This window comes from Cricetulus griseus, chromosome 4 (genome assembly GCF_003668045.3).
Source record: "Cricetulus griseus strain 17A/GY chromosome 4, alternate assembly CriGri-PICRH-1.0, whole genome shotgun sequence".
Taxonomy (NCBI): Eukaryota; Metazoa; Chordata; class Mammalia; order Rodentia; family Cricetidae; genus Cricetulus; species Cricetulus griseus.
Window position 1 is genome coordinate 122,200,479 of NC_048597.1, and position 20,653 is coordinate 122,221,131.

A 20,653-nucleotide genomic window follows, 5' to 3' on the forward strand; every position below is an offset into this window, starting at 1 on the left:
ATTTTTTTTTTTTTGTATTTCAAGTGTATCTGTAGAATATAATCAAAGCTGAAAACCAGGAAATCTGTTTCAATGATGTCATTTTTTCTGCCTATGAAATGAATGCCTTATGTGGATATGTGTTAAGGACAGGCTTTGAAGATACTGCATCAGAATATCAAGTAAGGAGTTGCTCTCTTTTGCTGTGTTTACTATGTGAGATTTGATACATTGTTACTTACTGTAAGTGTGGCTTTCCTACTCTTAATAAATGTGCTCTATTTTTATGTTTGTGCTCAGAAAAAAAAAAAAGAAAACACACTGTGATGATGCAAGCCTTTAAAAAACACTTTATTAATATGTTTCTCACAACTAGGGGAATCTTATTTACCAAGTAACAGAAAAATCCTTATTTTCCAGAAGGAAAAAGCACCAAGAAGCATGGCGCACCCTAACTGCTGAGTGCCAGGACTACTGGTTTCCAGAGTCTCTGAGCTCTACATCACCTGAACCTAAAGTTTTCAGAAATTCCAAATCCAGTGACTCCTGAATGACACACAGCAAACACTACTACTCCTTATACATACACACTCCCTTAGCTTATCAGCATAGACATTCCCTTTCAACTAAACAGATCAAGATTAAATACACAATACCACCTTTCATGAAGCAAGATGAGTAATTCTGAAGAAGAGCAAACATGAATGTACTGGTTGAATCAGTAATCCATTCTTTGTTCAGATGGCTTCTGGTGTCCAATAATACTTTAAAACCATTCTTCATTTATGAGAGAAAAGTACGTACAGTCCCCTTGATTGTACCCCGGCAGATGGGGCACTTTCTCAGAGAAGGGGCACATTCCTGGCAGACTACCAAATGACCACAGGGAATGAACACAATAGAAACCTCTCTGTCCATACACACTTTGCAAGTTCGTTCCTCTTGCAACCTCCGCAACTGCTCTTCCAGCGACAAGCCTAAGAAAGAACAAAAAAGAACATTAGTAAAATGCAACTTCTAAAAAGTAACAGAAATAATGTTGAAGTACTAACTGTACTTTACCTGAAACATCTTCTGTTGGAATATACTTCATATTCTTTTCCACTGAAAAAAGAAAGCATACAAAAATCATTCATTTTTTCAAATCTACTGTTTTTATATAGATTTTTGCTACATATTACAAAGAATACTACCTAGACAGTAAAATACACCAGTATTTTTGGAACAGGTAAAATGTAAAGATTACAGTTTTAACTGGATTTATTCTGCTTGCTCAACAGAGAGATGAACAAAACCCTACTGGTAACTAAATAATTTCCCTAACAAACTCACCAAATAAGTTTTCATATAATGTGGAGTCGATTTCCTTTAGACAGTTTTTGAAGATGTTGGCTGCAGCATTTCCTTTGACTAAAACGGTGTCAATCAGCTCTCTTGCTTGTAAGGGTATCTGTGTTTTCTGTCTAATAATATCATGTTCCTGTTTAGTAATTACACTGGCCTCAAGAAGATTATCCAGGATAGGAAGGACACAGGTCAACTGCTGAAAGAGAGCCATTCTATTCTTCCGTATTAATGACAAGTCACCTTCAGTTAAAAACAAGCAAGGAAAAAGTTCCGTTAAATGTCAAAGGCCCCAAGTATACCCAATGACCCCTATGCACAAATTAGGCACTAAATGGAGCTTGAAGGGGAAGGAAAATGACTTGTTTGCACCTCCATACTGCCATCATAAACTTCCACATTAAATTCAGATGTCCCACACAGCACAAATACTTTCAAGTCTAAATGCTAATGGACCTGGACCCATGTCTGTAAATTGTTGAGAACAAGCAGAAAACTTTAGAGAGTAGTAAAACATGTGCCCTCTTTTTCTTTCTCTTTCCCCACAATGGAGTTAAAAAGTAATTTATTTTTATCTGTATTATATCTCTTTATTGGTTATAAGTACAGGCACACAAACTGTCACATTCAAAATGTCAGTTAAATAAGCCAACTATCTTCCAGAGAGGGAGCCTTAGAACAGCATGAGTGGCTTGTCAAAGACCACAAAATGAGTTGCCAAACCAGTCCTAAACTAGTTGAGTTTTTTGGTTTGTTATTTACTGAGACAGGACCTTATGTATCCAGGCTCCAAATGGAGCCAAGGATAGCCCTGATCCTCATGAGTATCTTCTAGGTATTGGGATTACAGGCATGAACCATCAAGCCTGGTTTACACAGTGCTGATGTCCTTTCTGAGACTCCACACCATCTATGAACTACAGCACTCAAGAGCTTAAGCGACAAGTCAAGATGGACTTTGCTGGCCCAAAGGCAAGTCTAGACACTTCAGCCATGTCCCCCTGCTATACACCTCAGCTTTCCAATCTGAAATATGAGTAACAACACCTTCCTTACAGAGTTCAATAAAATGCATTTTATTACCTTACATTACCTGGTGCATCTTGTAAATCTAAATTTATAGTGCAGCTTTAAAAATTGAATCTAGCTTGTTCATAACAGATAACCTCACTTCAGAGGTAAGAAACCTTAAGTTTAGTTGAATGAGCTGCCTACCTGCTAACCAAAAAAATGCCAGAACTTAAATGTAAATGTGTATCAATCCAGAAGTTAGAATTTTAAACATTTTGATATATGGTCATACAATAAGGCTGTCCTGAACTAGTTAGTCCTTAAAAAAAAATCATTTTCTTCCTTGGGGGGTGGGGGGTGGGGGATGGGATGCCACCGTGTGGGTCCTGGGCATCAAACTCAGCCATCAGGCTTGGTAGCAAGTACCTCATTGGCCTGAACTATTTCTACCTTTATTTAAGGACAAAAGTGTTTTCTAACCTAATACCTCAATTTACATTACACATACAACCTTCACGTCTCTGACAGCTTTTAAGTTTTTTGTACCGTGTGTGTGTGTGTGTGTGTGTGTGTGTGTGTGTGTGTGTGAGAGAGAGAGAGAGAGAGAGAGAGAGAGAGAGAGAGAGATTCAGTACCATGATGTGCATATAGCCATCAGAGGACAACCTGCAGGAGCTGGTTCTCTCCTCCTACTGTGTGCATCTCAGGTACTGAACTAAGGTTATGAGGGTGGACAGCAAGCACCCTTTTCCACTTAGCTGTCTTGCAGGCCCTCTGCTAGCTCTCTGATTCTGTCTTTTGAACCAAGTTTCCCCAGCTTTTACATGTTCCTTGAGAACAATCATCACTTTCACATTATTTACCTCTGCTGTTTACATATTTAAACATATGAAAATATTTGTTGAAAATGTAATTACTCAGAAGACATGTTCTGGGAGGTTAAGATGTTAAAAAAAAAAAAGTACACAAATATCAAAATCATTATATACTGTCCATGGGCTGGACAAAGGATCACAGCCCAGGATCATCTTAAGTTGACTTTTTGGTATAAGGATAACCTAACAAGTAAATACCTACTAATAAAATACCATATTAGAAACCAGATTTAAAGGAACTTTATTTAAAAAGTAGAAATATCTCAATCTTTTAAAGAGAGATTCCTGCTATGTAGCCTAGGCTGACCCTGAGCTCAGCACACTCCTGCTTCACTCTCCTGAATGCTAGGGTTGTAGGAATGAGTCATGTTCCACTACAATCAGCTCTCAATCAGTTTTAAATCTTGCTTTAAAGAAAAAGTATCCATTTGTATGTGTACGTGTATGTGTAGGAGCTGAGTGTCTGTGTGTGCACCAGGTGCACGCAAAGGTCACAAGAGGGTGTCAGATACACTGGGACTGGGGTTTAGGACATTGGACTCCACATGGATGATGGGAACCAAACCCAGGCTCTTTGCAAGGACTGCAAAAGCTCTTAGCCACTGAGACATCTCTCCAACCCCTTAAATCATGCTTTTTAAAATTTAGCTATGCAAAAAGAAGAAATATAATATAGCTCAAGAAAAAAGTTTATTGTAAATTGGGGTATGGTAGCATATATATGTAATCCCAGCACTCTGGCGTCGGGCGCCGGAAGCTCAGGGGAGTTCAAGGACAGAGCTAGTTACAGACCGAATTTGAAGCCAGCCTGAGCTTGACAGACAGACAGTTTAGAAATACTGGGGAAAGAGGGATGTCTCCAAAAGCCTATGGGTGTGAGTCAAGGATGCTGATATGTAACATGTAACTGAGAAACTGTGTAGCCACCAACCCTGCAATACCTGAGGCCGGTTCTTCAGTCTGTCTGTCCTCCTCCTCGTCTCTTCTTTCACCCTCAGCATTAAGAAGTGCTGAGACAATATCACTGACCGTCTTGTAGTTTTCGCCAGTGGCCAGGAGTTGACTCTGAACTGTCTGTCTTACCAGGCTCCTACTGAAGCCCATTTCCAAAGCTGCTTTAACTACAGGCGTGTTCATCATGACCACATCTTCTGAACTTTCACCAAGTCCGAAATGCATAACTGTTTGCAGACAAATTTGCTAATATTAAACTCCACAAAGTTAAAACTATGGAAAATAATGACTGTAATCTCATATCCTGATTAGGGAGATATACCACAAGCACCAATTAAATTAACTTCAATAACATTTTAACTTGATAATAGTGAAATGAGAGTACAATTAACATACTATGCATTTAAAAAATTACTTGCTACAATGCATACATCCTAGACGTACTTAATAAAAACAATCTCTTATCAACAGGCTTAGGAATCTGTACTGTTAAAAAATCTCACCAGTGTTGGTGAGATGGTGGGGTAGTAAAGGCACTTGCTGCCAAGCCTGAAAGCCTTAAGTTCAATTCACAGGATCCATAAGGTAGGAGAAAAGAACTAACTCCCAAATGTTTTCCTCCTAATAATAATAATAATAATACAAATTATTTATTTACTTTTATCTGTATTGGTTTTGCCTGCATGTATGTCTACGTAAGGGTGTCAGATCCCCTGAAATTGGAGCCACAAACAGTTGTAAGCTGCCATGTGGATGCTGGGAATTGAACCTGGGTCCTCTGGAACAGCAGCCAAGTGCTCTTAACCACGGAGCCATCCATCTCTCCAGCCCCCAAAGCTGTCCTCTTCACACATGCTGTGGCATGTACACCCACACATACACAATAACATATGTATTTTTTTAATTTTTCAAAAATCAAGCAGGCAAGATGGCTCATGGTATACATGTTTTCTGCACAAGCCTACCAAAGTTCAATTCCTGAAACCCACAGGATGACTCCTGAAGTAACTAATCCTGTGTGTGTGTGTGTGTGTGTGTGTGTGTGTGTGTGTGTGTGTGTAACTAATCCTGTGTGTGTGTGTGTGTGTGTGTGTGTGTGTGTGTACGCGCCGAGCTACAAAAATAAAGAAATAACCTCCAGGCAGGAAAATCGAGGAAACTGTAAAGTTCATTAAGAACTGGACATGCGCCAGCACAGACAAAGCCTTTGACCCTTTTCTGACACTCACAAACAAGATTTAACATGCTACCCCCTCAGAAAACTAGATAGATAGATAGATAGATAGATAGATAGATAGATAGATAGATAGATAGATAGATATAGGGCACAGTGCTAACACGGAGGTGCAGCGCCTCAGTGCAATGCTTTTCTAGCATATGGTTGATAGCACAGTAAAAAGAACAGAAAAAAATTAAGACATGGGGTATGGACTAGGTAGAGGACTTGTTTGGCATGCTTGAGAATTCCATTTCTAGCAATCATGCACACATCTACTCCCTTCCCCTGTAAAGGGGTTAGGTGTGGGGCTGGGACCTTGCACAGTGTGGTGAGTCTTTGGCAAGCACACATGAAGCATTTGGGTTTAATTCACAACACCAATGGAGATGATTCAGAGCTGAATTATGAATAATGTCTAAACAGAAACACAAGTGAGGCAGAGAAAACAAGGATGGGACACATAAAGATGTAAGGAAAACACATAGTTAAATAAGCAAAAGTAATGAGAGCCTGAACAGAGCAGTTGTGAAGATGAAAATGTAAGGTGATGAGAGTGGGAGTTGGAAGAGAAGGCCTGGGAAGCCCTCTCTGTTAAGGTCAGTGTGAGCTCTTCCTGTGCTTCTGTGCCATTACAGCTGAGCTTTTCCAAGACACTGCCCTGCCATCTGCTGGAGACTGCTGCAATAAACACACAAACAACCAATGTCAAAATGTCAACAGCAACCTCCTCAAAAGCATGTCCAAAGTAGCCAAACCAGCCTTGACCCCTGACACCTCCTCCAGAAAATAACATGAAGAATAAACAAACCCTGAAGCTGAAATGATAAAGTAATCGATAGGAATGTCTGAAAGAGAACAACAAGCACAACAGCCTTAAGCAGGACAAAAACTTAGGACAGAAGCGGGTGAGGACTATAGACGGTGAGGGCAGTAGACGGTGAGGCTGGCAGTGGGCAGACAGTGAGCATCTGGACACACTGGGAAGGCCCAGCTGGTTCTGTAGCTGGGTGCTATTAACTGAGATGGAAAGGTGAGAGCAGAGCCTCTCAGGAATCAAACAGGGGAAGCTTGTGCTCCAACATATTTACTGAAACAGCCACGTTAGCCAGAAATGGAAGCACTTTGAAATTTAAGCAGGTAACTGGACATTGCAGCCTGGCACCCATCTGACCAGAGCATAAAGAACACTTCATACGGTAGTCTGTGACTCAGAAATATGAAAAAGTGGTGGTAGTGTGCACCTTTAATCCCAGCACTCAGGAGGCAGAGGCAGGCAGATCTCTGTGAGTTTGTGGCCAGCCTGGTCTACAGAGCAAGTTCCAAGACAGCCTGGACTCTGTTATATAGAGGAACCTTATCTCAGAACTAAAAAAAGAAAGAGGAGCTAGGAAAGGAAACTGCTCAGAATCAACAGAAGAACAGGAAAACCCCCAAAAAATGACATCAGGGAAGTCAACCAAAAGAGTATACTGAGGACAAAGGCCCGTGTGCCGGAGTGCCTTTGTCACCCAGCACTGGGGAGATAAAGGCCCTATGGATCTCAAGTTTAGGGCAGCCAAGAATACTGCATAACACACTTCCAAAAGCAGCATTCAACTGTATCAAATGCCAGCTGTCAGGAAGTAAGAGATCTGCTAATACAGCAGTTTCTGGTGACCATGACAACATTTACAAATTAGCAGTAGGGGACATAATCCAGAAAATGAAGCCAGGTATGATGGCATATCCTGTAATAGAGCACTCAGAAGCCGAGGCCAGAGGATCCAAAGTTCAAAGCCAGCTTGGGCCATATTATGAGACTCTGTATCAAGAATGAAGGAAGGGGAAATAAATAAATAAACAAAAGAACAAAGAAAAGTGGTTTTGAAGAGAAAACAAGAGTTCTCTTTTCATTTTTCTATTTTCTTTGTTGGGTGATGTTTTATTCTTTGGCCTTTTTTTGGGGGGGGCAGCTGCCCAGTTAGCCACAGAGTAAGAGTGAAAGTAAGATATCCAGAAGTAAAAAAAGGAAAAAAGTCCAGAAGAAAAAGGTAGTTGAATAATTTAAGAAAAGCTGACAAGAAACAAGCCAAGCCCAGGCCAGGCATTCCTAAAGATAAACCTGTGTGTGTGACTTATTTGGGAACTGGGTGGTAGACCCCTCAAAAAAGCCAAGAGTGAAACATCACACAGCATTCTCAGTGAAGAACATGAACTAGGAAAACTGTGGGATGAGCTAGAGTCTTATTGAGATGGCTGAGAGGGGAGCGCTTGCCAGACAAGCCAGAATGATCCCAGAACCCATGTAAAGCGAAGAGAACTGACTCCTGAGAATTGCCTGCTGATCGCTACACGTGCACTGTGGCACATGCATGCCCAAACATACATCATACACACATGTATACAATCTCTCACACATTCTTTTAAAAAGATTTTGTAAATTACAAACAGAAGCCTATAAAGAAAGGAAATGTATAACACTCATTCTGAAGACTGGCAAAGTGATTTTATAAACAAAAGTAAGATGTAAATCTTGAGAGGCTGGAAATGTAGCATGGTGTAGCATGGCAGTGTGGTATAGTGTGGTGTATCATGGCATAGTGTAGTGCTGTACAGAGTGGTGTGGCAAGGTGCAGACGGTATAGCAAGTACCTAGCATACACAAGGCCCTGGGTTCTAGCCTCAGCAGCAGTCTAAATATTTAAACACTAAATAAGAACAGCTACCCACTATCCATTACTTTGCTGACCTTAGTGCACTTCAGAGTCACTGTTTCCATTACCAAGCAGGCACCTTATCTACTGCCAAGTCATGGTTTCTACGACTTTTCTATATCTTGGTCCTCCTCTGTTCTAGCCACTAATGTGCCAAAGCCTCTCTTGAAAAGGTGAGTCAAAACCAGAACTCCCCTTCAGATGTGATTAGCACATCAACCACCGTGGGACCATAATACATGGGGATCACATACAGTAACTACTGAGATATGGTTAAAACTCAGCTCCAGTCCAGAGCCCCTGTACTCTTGCTATGTTCCTGCCTTTAAACCTAACATCCTAACATCATAACTCAACTGTAACACACTCACAGCAGCCTCTTCCTCCTTGGAGGTAAAGCTTGCTCACACCTCACACACAACCTCTTCCTCCCTGGAGGCAAAGCTTTCATTTGACATGGCTTCAGGCTCTTGTTTTCTGTGTGTATCTTGTTGCCTCATATGAAATGTCAGCACTTTGAAGACCAATAAACGTCTTAGAATCTTAAAAATGTCACAAATCTTATTAGTAGACAAATTTTCTAGTTAGCACCCACAGTTCCCTATATGGTTTCCTCTAATATACTTCCATTTCTAAAATTCTTACAAAATCTCATAGTTGTATTTTAAAAGTTTCCCTACTTACTTGGAGGGTTGCCATTTTCTTCTCCTGGGGTGTCTGAAGTGGACAACAGCTATGAAATAAGAGAACACTTGACAGGAAAATCAGAAACCTCAAACAGTCCAAACAGCAGAGTCAGGGATTTGCCTTGCTGTAGGGTAAGGTCTCATTCTGTTGCTGAGGTTGGCCTACAACTCATGGCAATCCTCCTGCCTCAGCTTTCCAAGCACTGGGATGACAGAGTGAGCTGCCACACCGAAGCAAACAACAACAGTTAGTTTAAGTAAATACACATACCCTTTTGGAAACTGGGTGATTCAAACACTTCATTGTAAGCCAGGTATGCTAGCACAAACCTGTAAGTTCAGCACTTGGAAAGCTGAGAAGATGAAGAGTTCAAGGCATGCCTCAGCTGCATGTCTCAAACCTCTAAAATAAATACTATGTAAGTATTTATTAAAAATTATGGTTTTACTTCACCATAATTATTATACAACTATGCTTATACTTTATCGACAACCAAGTTAGGATTCCAGTGTTTCTTCCATTTCAGAGAAAGGAAGATACAACAGTGGCTCCTCACTCCTTTGGAAAGCAGTATTTCAATTTGGGTAAGTTTTAAAAGGTAGTAACACTTTAAAAAGGTTTTTGGCTTTTTTTTTTTTCTGGAAAAGACTAGAGACATTGAAGATACCTCTTCAACCCCATTTTTGTTTTTAAGAAAAAAATTCTGTACACTGGTAGGATATAAGATTTTCCAAAATTGCAAAAGTAAATAACAGTATTTATAAAGAAGCCTGAGTAGCAAACTATCAAGGATGCCATTACCATGGCTACATGACATGTAACTCCAACTCCACAGCTCTTCTAAGCACACACTTACATTCTCAAGTGTGTTAGCACCTCACAACCTCAGGTATATCTTTCTAAGCACATTTCTTTTTCTTAAATCGCTATAAGAATTTGTTAATAAGCCCCAATTTTGTCCTAAAAAAATTTGTAAATAAACTAATAAAACAGATATAAATATCACTCTAAAAGATTTCTGTAATCACTATTACATGGCATAGTCCAATGCTATATTTTGTATATGGAGAGAGTGTGTGTACCTGTTACCATGGGTGTGAGCAACTACATGTGCACACGTGTGGGGGACAAAGGTAGACACAGATGTCTTAACAGTTCTATCCTTTATTTCTAAGACAAGGTCTCTGTCTCCATTCACCCTGGAACTCACTGAACGGTTCCATTATCTGGCCTGTGAGAGAGAGAGCTCCAGGGATTCCCATCTCCCGAGCCCTGGGTTTGCTGATGTATACTGCCACACCCGGCTTTGTACACAGGGCTGGGTCCTCAGATTGCCCGGTAGGCACTTTACCAAATGGTCACCTCCCCAGCTCTCTGGTTGATTTGAAGAATGAGTTTACCTGTTCAAGAAGATGAGGGTATCTAGCCTGAATTTCATCAACAAACTCCTGCCCCTTCATCCGTATCAAGAACTCACACCTAAAATGTTAAACAAAAATGACTCTAAATTATTTCATGTCAATTTATTCGAGGAGTGACTTTCAAATCTTCCTGATTATACCCCACAGCAAACATTTTACATCACAACCCAGGAGACATTTGTGTCTAACAAACCCAAACGGTCACATACCAGCACACATTCTTACTGTGTTGGTACATTCCATTATTTTTCTGTCTCCTAATTACACACAACAAAGGGAAAATTCTGGACTTAGGGCAAAAGTTGGCTTATGAAAAACAATGTTACAGACATTATCTTTTTTGTGCTTAACACTATTTCAAAAACTAATACTCTTTATTAAAATTTTATTGTTCACAATACAGGAACTGCCAATCCTGCTCCAGAGTTCACTCTCCTATCTTGAAATACAACCTACCACACTTCCTCCAGGAAACACATAATCAAGTACTTTATCTCCACATTTTGTAGCAATGTTTCTCAAACATGTAAACTACTAAAGCTTCTCGAAAGAAGCTCACCTAACATCCATTGCCATCCTACTCCTTTTTGAACAAATGTTACACAACAAGATGTCCATATGAAAATTTCTTTGGGGGCTGGAGAGATGGCTCAATGGTTAAGAACACTAACTGGTCTTCCAGAGGTCCTGAGTTCAATGCCAGCAACCACATGATGGCTCACAACCAACTGTAATGAGATTGGGTGCCCTCTTCTGGGCAGCAGGGATACATGCAGACAGAACATTGTATACATAATAAATAAATAGATACATAAATAAAGGTTTTTTAAAAAAGAAAGAAAATTTCTTTTAAAAGCACAAAGACAAAAAATCTTGACCTATGCCCATGCTACATGCAAAAATTAACTAAAGATGAACCATATCCTTCAATATAAGAAAATTCCTTTTGTCCTTCCTTATGTCCACACGTTCTTATATGAGAAGCTTAGAAGGAAGGCCGGAGGTAGCTCAGTGCTCAAGAGCACTTGCTGCTCCTACAGAGAACCAGAGTTCAGTCCCCAGCACCATGGCAGGAAACTCACAACCTTCTGTAACTCTAGTTCCAGGGGACCCAATGCTTCGGGCCTTCTTGGGCACCTGCACTCATGTACACATAGCCACATGCAGACACACTGTGCTAGATAATTTTATATCAACTTGACAAAAGTTAAAGTCATCTGAGAGGAGGGAACTCAATTGGAAAATTCCTCCAAAAGATCCAGCTGTAAAACATTTTTATAAACAGTGATTGATGGGGGAGGGTCCAGTCCTCTGTGGGTGGGACCACCCTAGGCTGGCGGTCCTGGGTTCTATAAGAGAGCAGGCTGAGCAAGCCATGAGGAGAAAGCCAGTAAACAGCAAGCCTCCATGGCCTGTCCATCAGCTCTTGCATCCAGGTTTCCATCCTGTTTGAGTGCCTGTCCTGACTTCCTTTATAAAGAACAGTGATATGGAAGCATAAGCCAAATAAACCTTTTCCTCTCTAAGTTGCTTTGGTCATGGTGTTTCATCATAGAAATAGTAACCCTAACACACACACACACACACACACACACACACACACACACGCGCGCGCGCGCGCGAATATGGTAAAAATAAATTAAAACAAATTAAGAAGCCTGGTAGCATAGCTGTATCAGATACAGAGCCTCTACTTTGCATGCAGAAGTCCACAGGATTCAATATTCAAAAACAGAAATTTTAGACCAGGACAAAAAACATAATCCATAAAAGGTAAAACTGATATAATGTCATCTTCAAAATTAGAGACATTGGTTCTTCAAAAGACTCTTTGCTAAAGAAATGAAAAAGGGGGGAGGGGAGCTGGAGAGATGGATCAGTGTTAGGAGCACCTGCTGCTCTCCCAGGATACACAGCACCTATGTGAAAGGGCTCTCACATGCCTATAACCTCAGCCCTAGAGGTTTTTTCGCCATCCTATGGCATTCACATGCTATACATGCGGACACATACACTTAAATAAAAATTAAAACCCAGAAGTGAAAATACTGATGGAGCAGTCTGACTCTCCATCTTAAGGACTGAACCCATTTTGTTACAAGGTCAGAACAATGTCATTTCTGTTTCCTGCAAAATCCAAGCTGGCCTAAGTACTTTAACCTGTTTCTGGAATTTGCCATGCTCCCCACTCTATGGAGTTGACTCACCTTGAATGTATCCTGATGAGATCAGATATTCTGCCAAATAATTTTAAAATGTTCAGCCAAGTTCCTATATCAAATTCCCCTGGAAATCCTCCAACCCTTGAAAAATTCCTAGTCACACAGTTTGGGGACTATATAAACCCAACATTCTCCTGAGTCCAATGCTATTTTCTCAAACTCCACTTTAGAGAGAAAGCATGACTGACAGAAAATAAAGCTTGCTTAATTTGACCAGAGAATTTGCATCACAGTCTTTACTGTCATTCAGTGGGATTAACAAATAAAACCCACAGATTAAAGGAGAGTTTACAAGAATGTTATCAGCAAGATAGCAAAGTGGGGCTGGAGAGATAGCTCAGAGGTTAAGAACACCCACTGCTCTTCCAGAGGTCCTGAGTTCCAACCACATGGTGGCTCACAACCATCCGCTATGAGATCTGGTGCCCTCTTCTGGTGTGCAGATATACATGGAAGCAGAATGTTGTATACATAATAAATAAATAAAATCTTTAAAAATTGTTTTAAAAAAAAAGATAGCAAAGTAAAAGGGTCTTGTCTGCTTATGTCTGTAACAAATCAAAACTAAAAAAGACAGCTGTCCTTGGAACATACAGCCCAGGGAAGGCTGAGTAACCCAACTAACATAAAATGAAGACAGACGAGTGGGTGGAGGCTGTGACAGTGTGTGTGGGGGGGGGGAGGGGGTTGAATAGTATGCTAAGGCTAAGATTGAGCTAAGGATCACTAAAGAGAGAGGGGGAGGGAGGCGAGAGGGAAGGGAGAAGGAGGGAGAGGATAGGTAGGGTGGGGAAGGGGAGGGAAGGGGTAGAGGAGGGAAAGAAGGCCCAATGGGGAGGACAGGCTTAGCAGAAACATCTGGAAACAGGTAGGCTCAGAGTTCAGGAGTACTGGCAAGCAAATACCACCATGGCTCCTAGGGGCTCCTTTGGGGAAAAACCCAGAACCTTTGCCAATGAAGCTGTCAACAACCTTGAGAGAACCACTGACCTCCTGAAGTGTCACAGCAAAAGACTCTCTAGTGTGTACTGGCACTGAATTCAGAACCTCCTCTCCCATGGAGCAGCCAGTTCCCACTACTAAGGAACCCTTGAGGCAGAAAGGAGGGGTGCTGCAACACTCAGCAAGGAACCCATGCTCTGTAGCACCGAGCTGCAGAGCAGCCTGCATGTCAGAGCCTGTCCTATGTCCACTCTGCTCTTGTCCTAAGCCCCAGCCCTGCAGCTGCTCTGACACACCTGTGCTCCACATCTCCTCCAGCTGTTCAAGGTGAGTGTCTTCATCTCAGACACTCAACACATCACAGCAGCAGTCAGTGCTCTCTCCACACACTCACACAGATGGCTCTGTGACTGCTCTTCAGGCTCTCAATCATCAAGACAAACCAGGTAACACCAGTGCTACCGTCCCCTTCATTGTGAGAACACTCACAAGCCAGAACAGGTATAACAGGGGTCCCATTGGCCAGGGTGTTTCCCATGACAGGAAAGATCATAAGCTTTGATGCTGCCCAGACACTGAGAATCTCTAAAACCTTCACTAACAAGGATTTCAGCTAACAGAAGCTCCATGGAGACTATGAAACTGCACTTCCCAAGGAGTCTGGGCCTGCCATACCCCTGACAAGCCCAAACCCTCACACCCACCCACAGTTAAAGGTCTTTGCTCAACACAAAATCTAAGAAGCAGGATTACAAGTAACTAACAAATAAATAAAACAAAAACTCTAACAACAAAGGGAGACAAAAATTTTCCAAGAACCAATTCAAAAGAAGGAAGAGAAAGGTGTTTACAAACTGCTGTCAGATAAGCAAGTAATATTCATCTTCAGGGAGTGTGGTGAGTTTCAAGAGAACAAGACAGATACACAAGCTATAATGAAAGAATACAAAGAGCAATTCTTGAGAGCACAGGAAAGTACAAAATTTACAGGTGAAGACAAATACATAATCATCTTCAGACTTCTCCACATTGTAATGCAGAGTGTAAATAATTCAACTCTATCATAAAGGTAAAAAAAAAAACAAACACTGGGACTCAGGTAAAGTGCCTATCTACAATGCACAAAGCCCAGAATCAACCTTCAGTACTACCCCAGTCCATCACAGTGCTAAAAACAACTGTAACTACAATTGTAGTTATAACTGTCCTATTAAATAAAGGCAGTGTTAGAAATAACTATAGCTACAACTATAGTGACAACTATCCTAATAAAAACAGTATTAGAAATAACTGTAGCTACAATTATCATATGAAAAATAAACAATAGGCCAGGCGTTGGTGGCCCACGCCTTTAATCCCAGCACTCAGGAGGCAGAGGCAGGAGGATCTCTGTGAGTTCGAGGCCAGCCTGGTCTCCAGACCAAGTGCCAGGATAGGCTCCAAAGCTACACAGAGAAACCCTGTCTCGAAAAACCAAAAAAAGAAAGAAAGAAAGAAAGAAAGAAAGAAAGAAAGAAAGAAAGAAAGAAAGAAAGAAGATAAACAATAAATAAACTTAGAAGGATATAGTGACACCAAAGCCATGGTATGCTGGGAAGACAGAGGCAGTTTCTGTGCAGCTGAAATCATCAGTTTTCATAGCAGACTGCTTTAAGATGTGAGGGAGGCAATCCTCAGCTGAGGTCCCTCTTCCCAGGTGACCAGTGTGTCAATGACAGAAACCAATCAGCAGAATGGTTAAAGACATGTAGTATAGCAGTCCTGACTGCCCTCAGAGCGCAGCACACCTGAATCTGACAAATGAGTGAACTATATATACTAAAACCTAGTGATAATGACCATCTGTTAGTCTGTCTTTGCTGAGAGCAAACAGTCACAGCTGAAACCTGTTCTGAGCTGCACTGACAAAAACCATTCCTGTCTTCTCCCTTGGCATTTAAAACAGGGTGAAGAATTTTGTTTTACAAAGTATAGCAATTCAAATGTTAGAATTTAGAACGTTTTTGTCTTTTATATATAAGTTAAATTTCAAGTTACAACATATAAGCCCACAAGTATGGTTGTCATTTAAAATTCTGACATTTTCAACAGTGAAGACTAAATTCATACTAGCATTACTATGGAGAAATGTTGCTTTTTTTCAAACATGTTCTTAAAGATCAACCTCCAATAAGACCTACAACATTATGAAATCACTTGTCAAATTTGTTGCATTAAGAGAACCCTTGAAACAAACTCTGGGTGCCTTCAGAAATGCCTGCCACCAAGCCTGACGACCTGCATTCCATTCACAGAACCCACATGGTGAAAGAAGAGTTGTCCTATGACCTCCACTAGCAAATTGTGCTTTATTTTCCTTGGATAAGAATTTTTTTTTTGCTTACTGTTTTTTTCCAGATCGGGTCTGGCCAACTAGCTGAGTTGGTCTGGGGCTCACAATGTAGCCCAAGTTAACCTTGACCTCAGACTCCTTCTGCCTCAACCTGAGCTGACCTGAACTTGCTATGTAGACCAGTCTGGCCTCTGCTCACAGAGATTACATGCCTCTTCCACCTAAGTGCTGAGATTAAAGGCGTGTGGGCATGGGTGCACTCCCTACCCCATCATATACAATGGATTGATCCACTATAAACATTTCTACTTCCAAATTCCTTTTCATCATATATCACACAAAAATGACCAAAGGTCCCTGTAATTTCCTGAAGGAGGTCCAACAGATTTATCATTATTATGGAAGGCATGCACAAGTCCAAACTTTCTTCATTGTATGATTCCACTTACATGTGGTACCTAAAGTAAAAAATTCAGATATAGCAAGTAAAAGGCTGGTTGCCAGGGGTGGGGGGGATGCTTTCAAGTGTATGGGATACAGAGTTTCAGAGTGAGAAGATGAAAAGGCTCTGAACATGACTGTAAAACAGTACACATGCACTTTATGCTGCACAAGAATACATTTTAGAAGGCTAAATTGGTATATTTTTATGTATATTTTATCATGATAAAAACTCCTAACAGCCCATTTATTTTAGAAATTATGTCCAAGTTCACATAGTTAATTGGTTACAAATATACAATTTCTAATTCTATTTCACTAACAACTGTGCCCCTAAATTTATTTTAAGCAATAATAAAAATTAAGAGGTTAGGGATAGCCGGGCATCGGTGGCACATGCCTTTAATCCCAGCACTCAGGAGGCAGAGGCAGGCAGATTGCTGTTGAGTTCCAGGCCAGCCTGAGCTAGTTTCAGAACAGCCAGGGCTACACAGAAAGACCCTGTCTCAACAAAAACAATCAAAGAACCAATTACCTTGGAAACCATTTGGCATGTTCTACCCAGGGGTCATCTCCAGATTCCCAACACCTCAAGCCACCATCACAACAAAAGCATTTGACATCATCATTGCGATCTAAACAAGAAAAGAAGATGAGAAACTGACTCATGTATATTCCCATAAACAAAAAAGAGAAAGTTCTAGTCTCTGTTAACATCTTACCCACATAGTAAAATCCAGCACTTGCAAGCTGCTCAGGCTGAACAGGAACACTGGACGGCCAGCACAGAAACGTCCTCATTCGAGCAGTATGTGTCTGCATACTCAGATTTGATATACTAAACCTCTGCGTTTCTGAAGAATTTTCCAGAAATGGACAGTTGGGAAAATGTCTCCGATGCTCTGACATAGCGTCATCCTTCGGTTCCCAGTTGCTCAGTTTTCCACCACACGCAAAGCAGGCCACCCTGTCTCCAGGTCCCACATAGTAGAAGCCGGCTCTGGCCAGCTCAGCTGGTGACAGAAAGCTTAATGGCCACATACTGTAAGTAAGAAATCTGGCCTCTTCAGTAATCATGGCATAGCTGCAGGGATTGGTCCTTGATGACAAGTCTTCCACTGCTCTAGAATTGAGAGGATTTGAGGACAAGTTGGAGTGAGTACCCGCTCGTTCTGGAATAGGTAACGAATGTGCAAGCCCACTTCTCACAGGAGCTGTGTTCTTGGATGGAGACTGCAGATTAGCAGAAAGCAGGGTGTGAACAAAGCTGCAGCTGGGGTACAGCTGCCTGTGCTTTTCCACAGGACTGTCGCCTTGTTTCCAGTTGTCCAGCATCAGGCCGCAGCAGAAGCACTTGACCTTGTCGTTGACACCTGTATAGTAAAAGCCAGCTCGAGCTAGGCTCCTTTCCGATACAGGAACTCCCGTGGGGAAAGCTGAGTACGTGGACATTCTATACAGCTCACATGAAAAATCATACTTCATTTTTTCTTTGCTCTCTCTTGTCCAGTCTGGCAGGGTTGTGCTATTTTCCATTATACTTGTGGGGTTTTGGCGTAAGGTACCTTGGACAACTCTTTGGGAGAGAGCTGTGTGCATGAGTAGTGAGAGTATCTCTAAAAGCTTACACTGCCTTTGTGAAGCTTCTCACACCTTCACACTAAGTAAGATCTCTACCACAGACAGATCCTAACTGGGTGGAAGTCACTACACCTGACTGCATTTATATGAGTTCACCCTTATATAGGACAAACCTGTCTCATTTCCCAAAATACTACACTACTCAGGACTCTAGGATCATATGAACCCTTTTGGGTAACCCAAGAGCTATTTAACCATAATTTACTTTCATTAAAAAAAGTTATGTAGTCAAGATATACTGAGTCAGGTGCTGACTATATTGGAAAAATTATATGCAGGCTTTTTCACCTTATAAGGACTTTAACATAAGGTCCAAACCTACTCTATTGTCTACCAAATACAAGTAAGTAAATTCTCCACATGGTTACATTTCCTAAAAGCTAATTTCCCACAGCTCATCATCACAGTATTTCCTGAAGTGGTTTATACTAATCTCAGTTACCTTCTGGGGAAGTTAACACACCTATTAAGACTACAGTATGCGTGGTGAATGACCTTTACTTAAAGCTTGAACTGTTATTAATCTCACCTGTTAAATCTTATGTGTTAGTACCTTAATCCTTCCTGTGTCTATTATTTTAATATATCTGGTCAACACAGTATTTTGTCCATAAACTTGATAGACTGCATTTTTAAAAGTCCACCTTAGCTTCACTACATCTGTTATAATTACAGATGAACCACTTTATGAAGACAGAGCTCTCTCTTCTGTTACCACAAGTACCTAACAAGCCTGTTTTACCACAGCATTCCTGTTGCACGAAGTACCTTACTAACTAGCCTTCTTTTTTGAGAACTCAATATTTTATATAACTATTCATACACAAAAGTACACTCCATAGAATTCAAACTGCATTTTTTATAAAAATTTTCAGATCTGCATGACTAGGTTTACTTCTAGGAAAACACCGGAGGAAATGGAGACTCTTAAGTGCTGTACATCTGGAAGGGAAAAAAAGATATTTTTATAAAACTAATTATATACCAGTTATGACCTCTTCAATTTATTCAGTAATATCTAAAAAATGACTCATTGTAGATAATACATCCTAACTACAGCAGTTTCTCACCCAACCACTCTACTTAGAAAAGGTCTAAATCAAAATACGTGAGTGCAGAAGACTTCCCAGAGCACTAACTATGCTTGTCTTTAAAGCGCACAGCTTTGTACATTTTAAAACGTAAAACTTTAAAGTCAGATGGAAATTTCCATCAAGGAAGAAAAATTGGTCCCCGATTTCACATTTGTGATTTTATTTACTGTTTATTTATTGTTACACAAAATGTACCATACTTCATAGTCATCTTTTTTTCAGTTATTTTTTGCAGGGACAGGGTCTCATTCTGTAGCTTAGGCTGGCTAGAAAGTTAATGTAACTCTAGCTGGTTTTAAAACTTGTTGGCATTCTCTTGTCTTGGCCTCCCAAGCACTGGGACCACACTACTGCCAGGCTCCTTTCATTTTCTGATTTAAAGATATTTTGATCGGGTACTTGGTTGGAGACAGAGAGCACCTGTGGGTAGTGGGGAGACAGTCTGCGGGGGCTGCTGATGCAGCTCCGTGTTGGGGCTTTTGCCTTGCAAGTAAAGGACCCGGGTTTAATCATCGCAGTTGTTAAAGAAAGAACTAAAAAAGGAGGAAGAGAAGGACGAGGACCAGGAGGAGGAAGAAGCATCTCAACAGAAAGATTTCCGAGGCCCGCTTGCAATCTCAATCTGAACACTAGGAAGATAAGGCAGGATGAAACGCTCTGCCAGCAGAGCAGTTGATCTAGTTGGGACTGAACTGGCCTAGACCCAGGAGTCTGGAAGAGCTCATTAACGCCTTCCTTCCGTTAAGGACAACCATTCCCTAACAATGCCAGCGCAGCCACCACTGAAACAATCTCAAAAGTGAAAAGTACAATTGCTTGTGGAGCACTGGCCTGGTACTAGGCTTCCACTGCACACCCGGTGCTCATCTGCAGCCAGTGCCTGCTCTCTGTGCACGCTGCAGAGGGGTGACGCTGGGTCAGAGTGACAAAAGACGCGCTTCCCTATTCAGCCAACCACGCAGTTATTGCTCACCCCAATACATGAGAAACGTCTCGGTTTAAAGGCAGTAGAGAAATGCCACCGGTAAGCTTAAAGCCCTGCGAGATGGGCGTGGTGGTGCGTGCTAGTAATCCCAGCACTTGGGAGACTGAGGCAGGAGGATGGCCGCGAGCTGGGGACCAGCCTAAGCTGACTCAATAAATAAATAAACCGAAAGGAAAAGAAAGCAAAACTGGAAAGCAAGTCCAAGCCCGAGGGCCGGGAGGCGAGCGGTGGTCGGGCGGCCTTGACAACAGGGGTTCTTACAACACCGGCTGAGCTGGCTTCGGGGAGCCGAGGGCCCTGCTCGCCCGCTCGCCCGCCTCGCCGGAGGGAGGGAGCCGCACTCACCGCGGAGTCGAAGGACACGGACGCCGCAAACCCTTACTGCTCACCCTCAGCCTTCCCGAAAGCCCCCGGGGCCAGAGGGGCGTGGCGGGCGTGTGGTGACGACACACGGCGCGCACCCACTGCGATAGGGGACTAAATTAACCGTGCGAGACTGCACATGCGCTTGCGCTTGCGCTTGCGCTTGCGCTTGCGCTTGCGCTTGCGCATTCAGGTTTTAGAAGCCGAACATCCGGGCCTAGCTGTCCGGGACCGGAGCAGGGCTGGGCCTTCGCCAACGCCCCTCGGGCGAGCCCGCACTCTCCTTCCGCTAGGAGTTTCGGGCGGTCGGCCTTGTGTGTTAACTGGCGGTTGCACCTTCAGGGTGGCAACCGCGAGCCGCCGCCCGTGGCTCGGGAAACCCTGCGGAAAAGCCCGCGCGGGCGCTCTCCCGCCTCAGCCCGCCACCATGGCAAACGTGGCTTCGTTGCC

At 42.0% G+C, this 20,653-nt stretch overlaps 1 protein-coding gene across 2 annotated transcripts; it reads right to left on the reverse strand.

Moving 5' to 3' along the window:
• Positions 1 to 303: 303 nt before the first annotated feature.
• Positions 304 to 20,327, reverse strand: Birc2 (baculoviral IAP repeat containing 2). Of its 2 annotated transcripts, none has more exons than XM_027415169.2 (9): positions 20,186 to 20,327; positions 16,843 to 18,703; positions 16,656 to 16,755; positions 10,163 to 10,241; positions 8,760 to 8,808; positions 4,151 to 4,390; positions 1,312 to 1,566; positions 1,042 to 1,083; positions 304 to 956 (listed from the first exon to the last, which is right to left on the reverse strand). In XM_027415169.2, exons 2-9 carry the CDS (start codon positions 17,717 to 17,719, stop codon positions 763 to 765), a joined length of 1,836 nt encoding a protein of 611 aa, XP_027270970.1. In that variant the 5' UTR covers positions 17,720 to 18,703; positions 20,186 to 20,327; the 3' UTR covers positions 304 to 762. The 2 variants fall into 2 exon arrangements, with proteins under 2 accessions (XP_027270970.1, XP_027270972.1); XM_027415171.2 differs by having other exon boundaries at positions 16,843 to 17,493; positions 20,186 to 20,204.
• Between the last annotated feature and the right edge of the window lie 326 nt (positions 20,328 to 20,653).

What these genes read in the sequence shown, in the direction of transcription:
- Birc2 (XM_027415169.2), bottom strand. Translation starts at nt 17,719, where the DNA reads ATGCACACAGCTCTCTCCCAAAGAGTTGTCCAAGGTACCTTACGCCAA. An exon ending in AGAAAATGGCAACCCTCCAA is followed by an intron (nt 4,391 to 8,759) that starts GTAAGTAGGGAA and finishes GTCTGCAAACAG; the next exon opens with TTATGCATTTCGGACTTGGT. An exon ending in GACTGAAGAACCGGCCTCAG is followed by an intron (nt 1,567 to 4,150) that starts GTATTGCAGGGT and finishes TTTTAACTGAAG; the next exon opens with GTGACTTGTCATTAATACGG.